Source organism: Apodemus sylvaticus, chromosome 14 (genome assembly GCF_947179515.1).
Source record: "Apodemus sylvaticus chromosome 14, mApoSyl1.1, whole genome shotgun sequence".
Lineage (NCBI taxonomy): Eukaryota > Metazoa > Chordata > Mammalia > Rodentia > Muridae > Apodemus > Apodemus sylvaticus.
The window spans coordinates 46,399,646-46,413,859 of NC_067485.1; the positions used below are offsets into that span (position 1 = coordinate 46,399,646).

Sequence of the window (14,214 nt, forward strand, 5' to 3'; positions counted from 1 at the left end):
TTCAATAATGCTTCTGTACTGCTTTCATATTTGAGATGAAAGAATCACAATTATGAAAAGCAAGATGGCCTTGGTTCAGATTTTCCAGACTCAGAACCATTAGGAGTTTAAGAGCTGTATAAGGGAGTGTATCAGAGAGGACATTTTATTTCCTGGTACTACTTCAAAGACAGAAAAGAAGTTTCACTCCAAGCCACTCAAACAGTTCAGAGGGATGGAAAGGTTCTGGGCTTGGCAGCAGTGACCCATGAGCAATCACCTGGAGACACAGGAAGGGGCCCAAGGCGTGAACACACACAACCAGCCACCTCTGTCCTTGAAGCAACCTCCGTCCAAACATCCCGCATAATTCCGGCCCCATAAAAGCAATTTAAAAAGTGAACTCTTAAATTTTCTGAAAAATCCTTCAATCCATGCTTTGCAGATTTTCCCAAATGCACATCTGCACCTCCATGAGGATGAGGCTGGGAACGTCTGACCAGCCCCTCCATGTGGGTGAGGCTGGGAATGTCTGACCTGCACCTCCATGTGGACGCGAGGCTGGGAACGTCTGACCTGCCACTATTGACCTTACCATCTGTCCTCCCACCTGGCTTCTTCAGATTGAGGCTTCTAAAGCAATGGGAAAAACAGAATACAGACATTTTGTAACTCTTCAACTTTTGTGTGGGAGGCACCGAGGTCTTGTGCTCACACATGAGCACCAGGGAACCTGGAAACTTAAGCATCCAGTGCTGCTCCTTCAAGAGAAGGAGTGCAATACCTGTTAACTCCCCAGGAGGCCAGCAGGTAGCAGATGTGCTTTCTAACCTGGTGACCTTTGTCCTACCTGTGTGGCCGGAGACGACAATGGATGCCCCACCCCCAACCCTCCCACCCCCCACCCCCCACTCCCCCTACCTCCCCCACCCCGACTCTTGTCATAAGCCTGTTTGTCTCAGCAGATCTACAGAACCTCTTTATGGAAGATGGCATGCTGACTTTACAAAGTTTCTATGTACCCACATCTGATTTTTATTTTAGTGTATTTTGTTCCTCAAAGAGATTTATGTATGCTTTGTTGGGCGTGCATGATTAATTATCATCAGAGAAGTTTTCCCCTAAATTGTGCTATGCTTACATATGCCTAAACTAAAGCATTCGGGGGTCAGACTCCAGAAGTTTGAACCAACTCCAGGTGCTGGGTTCCCACGGAACAGGACTGCTGTCTTGCCTCCTGGGAGCACCTTTCTCAGAAGGCTTTACAGTGACAGAGACCCCCCTCAGTTTTCAAAACAGTGCAGATATAAAAATCCATATCTCTTAATAATACTGACATTCTTGCTGATAAGAATCTCTGATAACCTGATTCTATCGAATGACTGATATATCAAAATCTCCCTTATCACCATAGGAACTAGGCTCCAAAATCACTGTGACAGGCTCTCTGGTCTAGATGATTCTCTTCTCTGAGTGGACCTGGAACATCAGAAAACAGCAGGGAGGATTATGCTTGGGGACCACAAGGCACTATGGGTACTTAATAAGCAGCGTGGGTTTCTCTACACAAGAAACGGAATGAGAGATAAGGAGGAAAATGAACTCGACCTTGTGCCTTAATTGCCTGTCACATAGTCGCCTAGACTGCAAGACAGAAATGATTCTGGCTGTAGACTTGAAGATTTATTTCTGCATGCTATGATAAATTTATACATCATTTAATGAAAAGGGGTACTTCAGTAAGAGACTGTGCAGTAGATAGCTAATGTGCTGCTAAGCACCTGTGGGGTCCTCTGAGAGACATTTCTGATTCTTTTATTAGAATGTATCTTTTTCATGTCTATAATCAGAAAGGCATTGTTGTGCACACGCTGTTCAGCCATCTGCTTTTGTACTTAGCAATGGTCCTTAGAGATGCCTCTAGGGTGCTGCACACTGAATTCTTACTCAAATGATAAGTGGGTTCCAGGATTTGTATGGAATATGTAGAAGGAATGCTTGGATGCACACGTGTGTGGTGTATATATCCTATGGTTTTGTGAATCTACCCATCAGAAAAATTCTTAACAGGAGAATTAAGACAAAATTTAATGTATATAATGTGCTTGGGTGGAAACAGTAAGGTTCCATGCCAGTGCCACATCAGTTCACAGTCCAATCCACAGCGTATTCAGCTCACAATAACAATTAAGAACATAAACTTTGTTCCCTTTTAAAAGACACCAAGACCTTTCTACATATATGCATGAGATGTATACATACACATGTAGATATGTAATTTCCCATTTTTGCTTCCACTATACCGATGACCACACATATTAAAAAGCAGTCTCTACCCACTCATAAGAAATCCTGTAAATTAATAAATCAACCTTAGGCACCTGTAATCCCAGCACTCTGGGAGGCAGAGGCAGGTGGATTTCTGAGTTCGAGGTCAGCCTGGTCTACAGAGTGAATTCCAGGACAGCCAGGGCTATACAGAGAAACAAAAAGCAAAAAAAAGAAAAAAGAGAAGAAGAAGAGGAGGAGGAGGAGGAGGAGGAGGAGGAGGAGGAAGAGGAGGAGGAGGAGGAGGAGGAGGAGGAGGAGAAGAAGAAGAAGAAGAAGAAGAAGAAGAAGAAGAAGAAGAAGAAGAAGAAGAAGAAGAAGAAGAAGAAGAAGAAGAAGAAGAAGAAGAAGAAGAAGAAGAAGAAGAAGAAGAAGAAGAGAAATCAACCTTAGGTCATGCAGACTACCACCTGCTTTTTCTGATGTAACATTCTTGATGCTGTGTCTGGAGTTATTTCCAAACACAACAGTTTTGAAGATTTTATTTTAGGATAGTTAAATGTATCAATCTCTTTGATACATTTAATGAGCCCCGAAATACACAGATATTCATTATGAGAACATTTTTTTTTTGCTTTTCTGAAACAGCATCTCTCTACATAACCTGACTGACCTCATATTCACTATGTAGACCAGGCTGGCCTCACAATAAGAGAGCTCTACCTGGTTCTGCCTTCCAAATGCAGGGATTAAATGCATATAACATCATGCTCAGCTCATTATAAATAATGTTTTAAGAACCTAAAACTTTAAGAATTTGAAAACAATGATCTGACAATCTATAAAGTTTTATAATAGGAACTTACTCAAAATGTGTTCCGTGTGGTACATGACCTCAGAATCAGGTTCTGGGTGTGACCAGAGCAGGTAGACAGGAGCACTATTCAGCTTCTACTGAAGCTGGCAGGCCTGCCCTGAAGCTTACATATATGTACATACACTCTGTACCACACCTAGAACGTGTGAGTGTGTGTGTGTGTGTGTGTGTGTGTGTACACGCATACATGTGTCCATGTGCATGTGTGTCTGTGTCTACAATTGTGTATGTAACTTTGTATGCACTTATATATGTTGTTATCCCATTTTCAGTTAACCACTGAAGAAAAGGAAGTTCATATGAAAGAGTTGTATGCAAACAATACTGGTTTCTTTATAGCACTCTAATACTGCCTAACAAATTCGATGAAGACACTTCTTTATTTTTTATTGTATACATAAAAAGGCAAGTCATGCCAGGCATGATGGTGCATGCCTTTAATTATGTCATTTGGGAGGCAGAAGCAGGCAAATGTCTATGAGTTTAAGTCCAGCCTAGTCTACAGAGGAAGTCCCATGACAGCCAGGGCTACACAGAGATCCAATCTCAAAAACATAAATATATTGTTTAAAGTGAGATGGCCTGTCTGACCCATTTCCATTTAAATACAAACTAATAAAAAATAATCCAGCAATGAAAAAGCTTTCCATTTCCAAACAAACTGCTGTGTAGTGACACCTAGTTATAGACCCTGTGGCTTCAGCCCAAACATAAGAGGTCTTGTAAGTTAGGTGCCTGAGCCCATTCTCAGACACTGTTGCCTAGCCTTACAAGGCTAAACATCAGCATCTCTACGACCCACAGTTGTCCTAGCATAGAGGCCACTACTGAGCAATATGTGAAGGGGTCTCTTGTGAGTGGACTGTATTATTCTAGAGCCCTGTACACTCCCTTGCCCCAGAATCCCGAGTTTGAGAATCATTCTTTGACAAACACATCCACCGTCTCTGATGACAACTTGTCAAAATTTCTCTTTCCATAGAAAACCTCTCCCCTACACTGAGCCTTCTGCTATTTTTTATTACATGGGATTGTCTTCATGGAAGTACATCGTGTACTCGGAGACTATTCCTCACCACACCCTTTGCCTCTCCCCCTCCATCTCAGTACTCCCCTCTGTCAGACAGTTTCCCCTCCTCTTTCACATCATCACTGCATATGGGATTTTGTTAGGAACCCAGGGCAGCAGCACAGAGACACAGCACTGAGTCTCCCTACTTATGGTAATTAGCAAAGGAAATAGAAGCGCAATAGCCTAATGATGTGGTTGCTTCTAAAGTCAAGTCAACAGCAATTTGACCTGATGAATGAAGGCCTGTGGAAAGCCCATGACAACCAACTCAGCTCATAGTGTAGCCAGTCAAACTCAGACACAAACTGTTCTCTCTCCACCTGGCATGAAGGCACTAGAAGACAGTTCCACCAGGTCCAGCAGGCAGCTCACAGAGCTCATCACCGTGTTAGGTTCAAGATGCTACAGGGTAAAATGTCTGAGTTTTTAAGGCTTTAATGTAATTTTCAATGAGAAGAATTTGTGGTAGCAGCAGTACCCACACTTTAATTGTAGCCAGATGCTTTTCCCAATTTTTAATTTTATTTTTAGCCTAGCACATGGCTTCAGTGGAAACTGAGAATGATAGATAGACGATACACATTTCATCACATTGGCAGTGTGAAAACAGTAACACTTGGGGTACTTTGTGCATGTTATTATTTTTTCAGGAAAGCAAGGAAGCACGCTTTGGAGAAATGCACTTTAAATATGCTAATGTTGCTGTGCAGCAGCTCCACACATAATAGAGATCACGGTCCCAGCTATAGTCTAAATATATTGCAGCATATTATTTAGAGGCTTCTATTCAGAGACCTTCAAATGTTTTCTGTAGAATCAGCCGAGAGGAAAACAGCATAAGCAGCCAATGCTCTTGAGCTGATTTTAGGAAATGCTTTAATAATAGACCCGGGCTAGAAAATGATCAAATACCTACCCACCCACCCCACCCTACACATACAGAGGAAAGGCAATAGTAGATGCCACTTCTCATTGCCTGAATCTGCCCAATGGCGTGAGGTGATGTGTGAGCGAGCGGGCTAACCCGATGGGACAGCCACTCCCCCACTGTACTGTGAGAAGGGCTGCTGGGTTGGCTACCACAGGTGAAGTCCTCACCATCCACTGAATGCCATTGTCCTGAGACAATGTCACCCCTGTTGGGGAAAAGGGAAGGTTAGACTGCTCCTGGGAGTGGAGAGCCTGCCTGGGAGGATACTGAGCCCCAGGTTCTGCAGAAGTCACTCTTATCCCGCAGTCGCGCACAGCAGACCCAGGCGGGAAATTTTAATAAGAAGCCATAAACTAAGACCAACTTACTGGAGACGTGGTTAATCGAAGAATGGTGCCATTTTTTATTTCGTTGCGATTCTGCAAAAGATGAAAGTAAAGCTTTAATAAATCTTTTAAGTACAAGCTTGATAAAGAAAAGAGAGAGAGAAAGCAAATATAACTCAGTCTTGATTCTATCCAGCATTCTTACGATTTTCTCTGCTCTCATTTGTGTAATTTTCAATTACGTCTACAAAGAAGCTTAACTCAAAGAATAGTAATATGAAACCTCAAAATCCAAAAGCAAAATAATAACTGAAAAAGTGTATTCAGGGAAAGCAGCCTAGAAGTTGTATACCTGATAGAACTGAAAAGACATCTACATAAAACCCCCTATACTAATATCCACAGAAATATTTACTTTTAAATCAAAAAAGTTTTGAAAGTTAATTGTAGTAACAATCACTTGACCCTCCCTCCAAATAAAATAAAAATAATCAAGTTGAATATATCTGTACTGGCTGGTTTTGTGTGTCAACTTGACACAGGCTGGAGTTATCACAGAGAAAGGAGCTTCAGTTGGGGAAGTGCCTCCCTGAGATCCAGCTGTGGGGCATTTTCTCAATTAGTGATCAAGGGGGGAGGGCCCCTTGTGGGTGGTACCACCTTTGGGCTGGTGCTCTTGGGTTCTATAAGAGAGCAGGCTGAGCAAGCCAGGGGAAGCAAGCCAGTAAGAAACATCCCTCCATGGCCTCTGCATCAGCTCCTGCTTCCTGACCTGCTTGAATTCCAGTCCTCACTTCCTTTGGTGATTAATAGCAATGTGGAAGTGTAAGCTCAATAAACCCTTTCCTCCCCAACTTGCTTCTTGGTCATGATGTTTGTGCAGGAATAGAAACCTTGACTAAGACAACATCTAACATAGTTCATTTTTGTTCTGCAAAGCATATCTCAATAAAGCTGCAATTTTAAAGGGTTTTTTTGGCATTGGCTGTTTCCTTGTGCATGATCTCTAAAAACAAGTAAAAAACAAGCAGCATGAATGAGCAGATCCCAGGCCAGCCTGTGAGCATGGTGCCTCCCTTGGCATCCTTAGCAGTGAAGTTGGATTTCCCTGATGATTCCAGTTCTCTCCACGGGAGCATGCACCATGCTCAGCCTCCAGAAGCTGCACAGCTAGCAGGGCTCTCTCTGGCTATAGCCCCAAGGAGCTGAGGCTAGGAGACTCATTTTCCACATCCTTTAAAAACAGGCCACAGGCTATGATGCTGTAGGAGCACAGAGGAGGTGGGAAATTCCTCCCTGATGTGTCAAAGACCCATCCATCACTTGTTCCTCTGGCCAATTTTCACTAGTTATACACAATAAATTCTCCACAATGAACAAGCTGTCAAGGGCCAGCTTGCGCTCTCCTTCCCAAAGAAAAGTACTTCTGCATACTTCACACACAGACAAGACTGAAACCCATCCCCAATAAATAAAAAATAAAAGCTCAACATACTCCTTTCATCCCTATCTAGAATGTTCAAGAAACAGCAAGCCACTCTGTAGGAAACTATCACGTTATTATCTCAGGGACAAGCAATGACCACCAAGCACACTGTCTGGAAACAGCAATGCTAATTTACTTCATTTTAAGCTTAATTCGTGTAGGAGGCTGAAGAGGAAGTCAGCTAGTTGCAAACACTAGTTACGAAGTACTAGACACAATCTCTCCTCCATGGTTAGCTTCTGAGTACGCTGAGGAATCAGTCAGGAGATGGAGAACTGAAATTCTTCTTAATCACGATTCTGGAGACCAGCAGTCTCTCAAAGTGAGTCCTCCGATCAGGTGAGACCGGGCAGGCAGGTTCCAAAGAAAGAAAAAGTGTGCTCAACCTGAGCCTTCCAATTTAAGAAAGAAACCAGAAAAATTTAGAGATATTTTCTCATGGAAAACTAGAGTGGGGAGTTAGGAACTTTATTCTTTTTTTTAAAGTGACAGTAGTCTGGCATTGAGCTAAAGATTTTTCATCTTTTATACTTATCTAAGCACCATAATAGCTCTATGTCCATTTTAAAGATCAGAAACCAGAGCTCATCTTGACCCAACACTAGGGTCAAGACTGGGAGGACTGTGACCTAGGAGACCTCACACTGTTCTACCTGTTTATCCTGCTTCCTTCCTGAAGCACTCCAACTGTCAGCAAGCTCTTATGAGAGCAAAGAGGTGGGAAGGAGTTACAGACAGACCTGCAAGAGGTGCCAGGGGTTCTAGTAGGAGCTGGACTGGGACAGAATGAAGTCTGTCCCCAGGCTCCCATGTAGAGTCTTTGCTTCCTGCAATCAGGGCAAGACGTCTATGAAGAAAGGAAAAGGGTGGTTTGTCCACTTGCTTAAAGCCAAAGAACCAACTATTTGAGCTACTTATAGGCAGAGCTGGGGCCAAATGTCTAGCTAGCCATTCTGATCTGATTCTTCTCCCCTATGTTAGGAAGAACACGCCCTTGCCTGGACTGTGTACAAAGAGCCAGAGGTGAGCCTGTGCCTACCCCGGGACTGTTTAAAATGAAAGCAGTTTCTCTTGTTCTTATTATGGTGGCCATCACATTGCCATGCCCTGGGTCAACAGCTAACTCTGTCTGATCAGTTATTTGTCTTTTGAATAGAGATGGGGGGGATGGGACAGGAAAGGAGGAAGAGGCAGAAGAGCTACCTCTATAATCATTACAAATTTTTAGCTCCTGGGACAAGGCAAACTGAACTCAGAAAGAATGTCCGTGGTACAGTGGTGCTTCCGGCACAACATCTGATCAGGAAGATCAACCAGACCAGACCTCTTTCATCCTAGCTGTAAAATTCATTAATGCAGGGAAAGGTTGAGCTGTTCCAGCTTCAGGACTCCCACCAGGGCAGCACAGGGAATCAGTTAGCAGCCGGCTGCAGGAAAGAAAGCTTGGAACCCTGGTGCAGTTGAATGGATGGCAGCGGGCCCTGCTTCCCCAGGTTATTATAAGGATTCAATGGCTAATCCACTGATGCTGTTTAGAATAGGAATCACACATTGAAAATACACAGAAAAAAAAGTCAAATGTTTATTACTAAACACAAAAATATAACATCCACAAAACATACTGCTGAATCCTTTCATGTTTGTAGCTAGCCCTTATATGTACCCAGTTGTGGTCTGAATGTGAAATGGCCCCACAGGCTCATGTGTCTGAACATTTGGTGCCCAGCTGGTAGCACTGGTAGCACTGTTTGAGAACGCTCAGGACCATGAGGCGGCAAAACCTTACTAGAAGAAGCACATCACTGGAGTAGGTCTTACAGCCTAGACACACTTCCGGTTATCTCTCTGCATCCAGTATAAACATAAAATGTGACCACTCACTTCCTGAGTGCCAGGCCAGCCTCACATGCCTAATGCCATGCCTTCACAGTCATGGTGACTCATATGCCCTCTGGAACTATAAGAGCCAAAATAAAGCATTTCTTCCATAACTTGCTTTTAGTCATGGTATTTTTACACAGCAACAGAAAAGTGACTAACAGTCAGCCTGATCAGTAAATTTCACAGTACACTCTACGTTACCCTAAAGACATTAGCACACCCCATCAGGGAAATACATATTAATAAGCACATGTCCTATCAAGAAGCAGATCAGCACAGCTATGGAGGAATTCTATTCTACAGTGGCTTCATATCAGAGGCTGGGCACCTCTCGCTCACTTGATTGCCCCTCAGTTCTCCTTGATGCATTCTTCCAAATGCCAATATTGTGTGTGTGTGTGTGTGTGTGTGTGTGCATTGCACGAACCTGTGTGTGTACCTGTGTGAGTGCATATGCCTGTGTGTGCATGTGCTTGTGTGTGCATGTGCCTGTGTGTGTGCATGTGCCTGTGTATGTGCATGTGCCTGTGTGTGTGCATGTGTGTGTGTGTGTGTGCATGTGCCTGTGTGTGTGCATATGCCTGTGTGTATGTGCATATGCCTGTGTGTGTGCATGTGCCTGTGTATGTGCATGTGCCTGTGTGTGTGCATGTGTGTGTATGTGCATGTGCCTGTGTGTGTGTGCATATGCCTGTGTGTGTGCATGTGCCTGTGTATGTGCATGCGCCTGTGTGTGTGCATGTGCCTATATGTGTGCATGTGTGTGTGTGTGTGTGCATGTGCCTGTGTGTGTGCATATGCCTGTGTGTATGTGCATATGCCTGTGTGTGTGCATGTGCCTGTGTATGTGCATGTGCCTGTGTGTGTGCATGTGTGTGTATGTGCATGTGCCTGTGTGTGTGTGCATATGCCTGTGTGTGTGCATGTGCCTGTGTATGTGCATGCGCCTGTGTGTGTGCATGTGCCTATATGTGTGCATGTGCCTGTGTGTGTGCATGTGCCTGTGTGTGTGTGCATGTGCCTGTGTGTGTGCATGTGCCTGTGTGTGTGCATGTGCCTGTGTGTGTGTGCATGTGCCTGTGTATGTGCATGTGCCTGTGTGTGCATGTGCATGTCTTCATATGTGATATTTCCTTATCATCTTTTTCATGTTGTCCATTAGTTACATCACTTCATCCTAGAAAGGCATTTCCATGAAAGTGAAAAGAGACAGTATCACAGTAGGATCAAGGCATCTCCAAGATCGTGAATACTAACAGTATCATGACAAAGGCCCATGTCAGTGTTCAGTAAACATCTGCTGGATAAATGGCTACATTACTGTGTTCCAGGTCATAAATGAAACCCTAAGACAAATCCAAAATGAAATAAGACTAATTCTAACTGTGAAGAAAGTCAATTAAAAATCCTGACCCACGCAACTTTATTCTTCCAGGAATCTCCTGCTAGGGTCAACATATGAGTGCTCACTGCAAGAACTTCCTGGAAAGCCCAGAAACTCTAAAATGGAAAGCATCAACTATTTTCAACCCAAGATCCTTTTGACTCCAATTCAAAACTCCCTTCCGTTTCTCCCAGTTGTGGAGTGTATAAACACATCGAAAATCTAAAGCAAAGTGCTAATTCTCAGTAGATTCTGTTCTTTGCTGATGGTTGCAGCAGCTGGATTAGGCTCTCAGATAGACCAAGGGGACTGAACACCATTCAACCAAACACTACCTCAATCCTCTGAGAATAGTTATTACAAAAAAAGACTAGACAAGCGTGGTGATACACATGTAATTCCAACACTCATAAGGCAGAGGAAGGTGTATCTCTGAGTGTGAGGCCAGCCTGTTCTTCAACATGGACTCTAGTACAGCTGAGGCTACACAGAGAAGCCCCACCTCAAAAAAAAAAAGACTAAAGTGCCGTTAATAATTAGAAAATCATGGAGCACTATACACAACTGGTAACTAATACAGTTATATGGAAATAATAGAAGTTTCTCAGAAGCTTGGAGCCTAGCAGTGCATGCATAAGCATATAAACATAAGCAATGAAATCACTGCGTGTACAAAATATCTGCACTTGGATTTTTCCTGTAGTGACATTCTAGGTAGCCAAAAATGGAAGCAGCCTATATGTCCATCAAGTGATGAATAGACAGAGAAATACGGTATGAGACCCATCAGCCAGGAAAATGGAATTGTATTAGTTTGAACAAGGATAGAACCGAAGTCACTACACCAAGGGAAAGGAGCGAGGTTCAGAATGACAAATACCACATGACCTCATTCATATGTGAAATGCAGACAAGCAGGCCTTGTGGGAGTTGGGAATGGGGGTCCCCAGAGGCTAGGAGGAGGGGAAGCAAGGGAGTGAGGGAGTGAGGGAGTGAGGAAAAAAGAGGTTGCTAAGGAGGAGCTAAGCCACAGCCGTGCAAGCCGACACCGCTGAAGTGTCATTCTACATAGGGAGACTCTAGATAGCTCTCCTATACTCTGCATCTAAAAGACAGAAGAAGGGATTTGCACATTGTCAGCATTCAGAAATGGTAAGCATCTGAGGAAAGAGATTGTGTACGAGCTCGAGAGATAGTTCTGTCAGTAAACTGCCCACTTGGCAAGCATGACAACCTCAGTTCAATCCTCAGCATCTATGGAGAAAAGTCAGTGATGGTAGCCAGTACTTGTAATGCTATACTCTGGAGATAGACCCTAGTGAGTCCCTAGACACTGTTGGCTGTCCAGTCTAGCATCATCAATAAGCCCCAAGCCAGTAAATGGCCTGCCAAAAATTAGAGGTGGTAGAGGTTTGATAAGAAGTAACACTCAAGGCTGACATCTGGGGTCTCCTCACAGGTACATATACACATGCACACATTTCTGCACACACACACACACACACACACACACATGCACGCACGCACACGCACATGCGCGCGCGCACACACACACACACACAGAGAGAGACAGAGACAGAGACAGACAGACAGACAGAAACAGAGACACAGAGAAAGAGAGTGAAATAGATTATTGACCCTGATGCAAACATCACACAATGTATAAAGCATACCAAAACATCATATGGTATGACAATTATATATAATGACACTGTTTTCATCTGTCAGTTAAAACAAAACAATTAATTTAAATCTTGCAAAAGGAAAAACAGACCATCATAAGACACCTTTAGAACAGGCATTCTGAACCCCGAAGTAACACTGGTTGCAGTAAACAGGTTCCCTCGTGCCACCTCCTCAAAAATAAAGAGGAGAAAAGGGGCAGAAAGAGCATCTCTGCAGGGACCTGCCGGGCCTGCACACACGGTATGGGAAGAATGACAGGTGGCCAAGCAGCAAACACTGCTGTCACATTTACCCACACAGCCACTGCAGTCTGCGCTCACCCAGGCGAGATGTCTGTGCTTATGTTTCTACCTCATCCACTTGGCCTCTGTGAGGCCTGGGTGGTAGGATCCTGAGAAAACATGCCACTGCTGTCATATCATCTCCTCCAGAATCCATTTTCCTCAGTACAGCAATGTTCTTCTTAGGCTAATCCAGAATTATGTCTAAGCAGAAACATAAATGCTCCCTTGTCTGTTGCTTACCAAAGACAGCAGAGAACCTCAGGGAATCCAGAGGTTCCAATATTAGAAGTCTTGGCCCTTAGCAGGTTGGTGCCTCCAGGGTCCCCCCACAGCCTCCTCTCTTCACTGTTGTCCACTGAATCTCTCAAGTTGCCGGAAGCCCCTAAGGTTAGGGGTTCTACTCCAGGATAACACTGTTCTTCTGCACCCTTACAAGCATCAGAAAGTGGCTCTGCATGTGAACACGGCCCCATTAATTTACCATGTGTCCATTGGCTTCACTTTCCCATCTTGAGGCTAATGAAGCCAGGAAGGGCAGCACATGACACATCAGTCGCTAAGCTACAGAGCAATGTCTGTAGCTAGAAGACAACAGACGACCTTTAGGAAAGAGGGTCTAAAATACCCTAAAGGAAGATATAAATGCATCCCCAGATCACTGGGGGCGGAGAAGTGGGGCTGAAGAATAAGGACGCCCTTTCCCTACAACTAACACGTTCCAGAGCTACGGTCAGAGGTGCTACGCTCCCCACTCCAGCTGTCTCCTCGGCCAGGTAAAGGCACCCTTGGCGGGTTCTTCCTCTACTTTTGTCATGCTCAGCTGTCTCTATTTTCACTCAACTTCCACTTGCAGTCTAATATCCAGTTCTTAAGTCTGAAAACTGAAAAACCACAACAAAGAACAAGGCCAGTTGGCGGAGATGTTTCGGTCCAAAAGATCTGAAGTCCTCGGTGAGAGATGCTAAGGTAACACTGAGATCCGCAATCAGTAGTCCTCTCTCTTGTTTCCCATAGTAAGATCTGGGCCAGAAGGATTGGATGAGGGAGTCAGCAGCTCCCTGAAACCCATGGATGTCCTAGATCAGGGAAATCTGAGTGGCTAAACAGAAGGAGACTGCCTGATCTTGGTATTTTAATCAAGAGTAAAGCCAGAGATAAAGGACAATATGTTGTTCTGGAGACAAACAAGCTTGTCTTAAAGGAACAGGCACTCTTCAGTGTCTACTAATGCCCCAATGTGGGAAAGGAAACTTATTTTCACAGAGCAGGAAGTGGCTGACCCTGGACCTAAATTCAGGTACAGTGTTTCTCAAAACCTTCTAACATCCTGAAATGTTCTCGAATGTAATTTGTTTAATACAGATGGGATGTGATTGTGAAAATACTTGAGTGCAGGCAGTCTCTACATGAAGAAGATCACAGCACAATGTCAGCATTCCATCTGGGTGAGTGGGACCAGCAAAGGCACAGTGTGAGCACCAGATGCTGAGGTCAACTGTCAGTCAGATCTCTCTCAGGACAGGTGCTGTACTGCGGAACAGTGGTGGGACAAGGAGGCTGGGCCAACAGTAGTCTGGATGCTACAATGGACGGGGCGGAAGGAAGCTCCACCTTGGGCCTGGGCCAGCTGCTAGATCGGCTTGTTTCCTTATCAGCAGAAGGAGGCAGCGGGCCCAGTGCCAAATGTCAATACTCTGTATCTTATTCTCAATAGAGCAAACAGAGAGGAAATATTTAAAGCTTTTGAGCAGGATTACTGATATGATGAAGGAATCTTAGAGAAATAAATCTGTCAGATGGGTGAAGTAGTCTGGAGGGCGGAAAGTTCAGAAAACTAAGACTTTGCCAGGAGACAAAGGACTTGAGCAACTGTGTACAGGTTCCAACCCCAGAGATCCAGGCCCTCAGCACCTCCAACTATCACAGTGTGCAATCCAAGAGATGATAAGAAGATCCCAAGAGTGAATAGACAGTGGGTTCCCTGATATTAAAAAAAAAAATCCCCCTTTCCGGGCTGGAGAGATGGCTCAGCAGTTAAGA

General features: G+C 44.2%; 1 protein-coding gene across 2 annotated transcripts in view; it reads right to left on the reverse strand.

The window, feature by feature from the left end:
* Positions 1 to 14,214, reverse strand: part of Elmo1 (engulfment and cell motility 1) — a 516,925-nt gene that overhangs the window by 362,855 nt on the left and 139,856 nt on the right. For both annotated transcript variants that reach the window (XM_052156292.1, XM_052156291.1), the window contains exon 5: positions 5,496 to 5,546. In XM_052156292.1, coding sequence (XP_052012252.1) covers positions 5,496 to 5,546 — 51 coding nt within the window. The remainder of the gene's footprint in view (positions 1 to 5,495; positions 5,547 to 14,214) is intronic.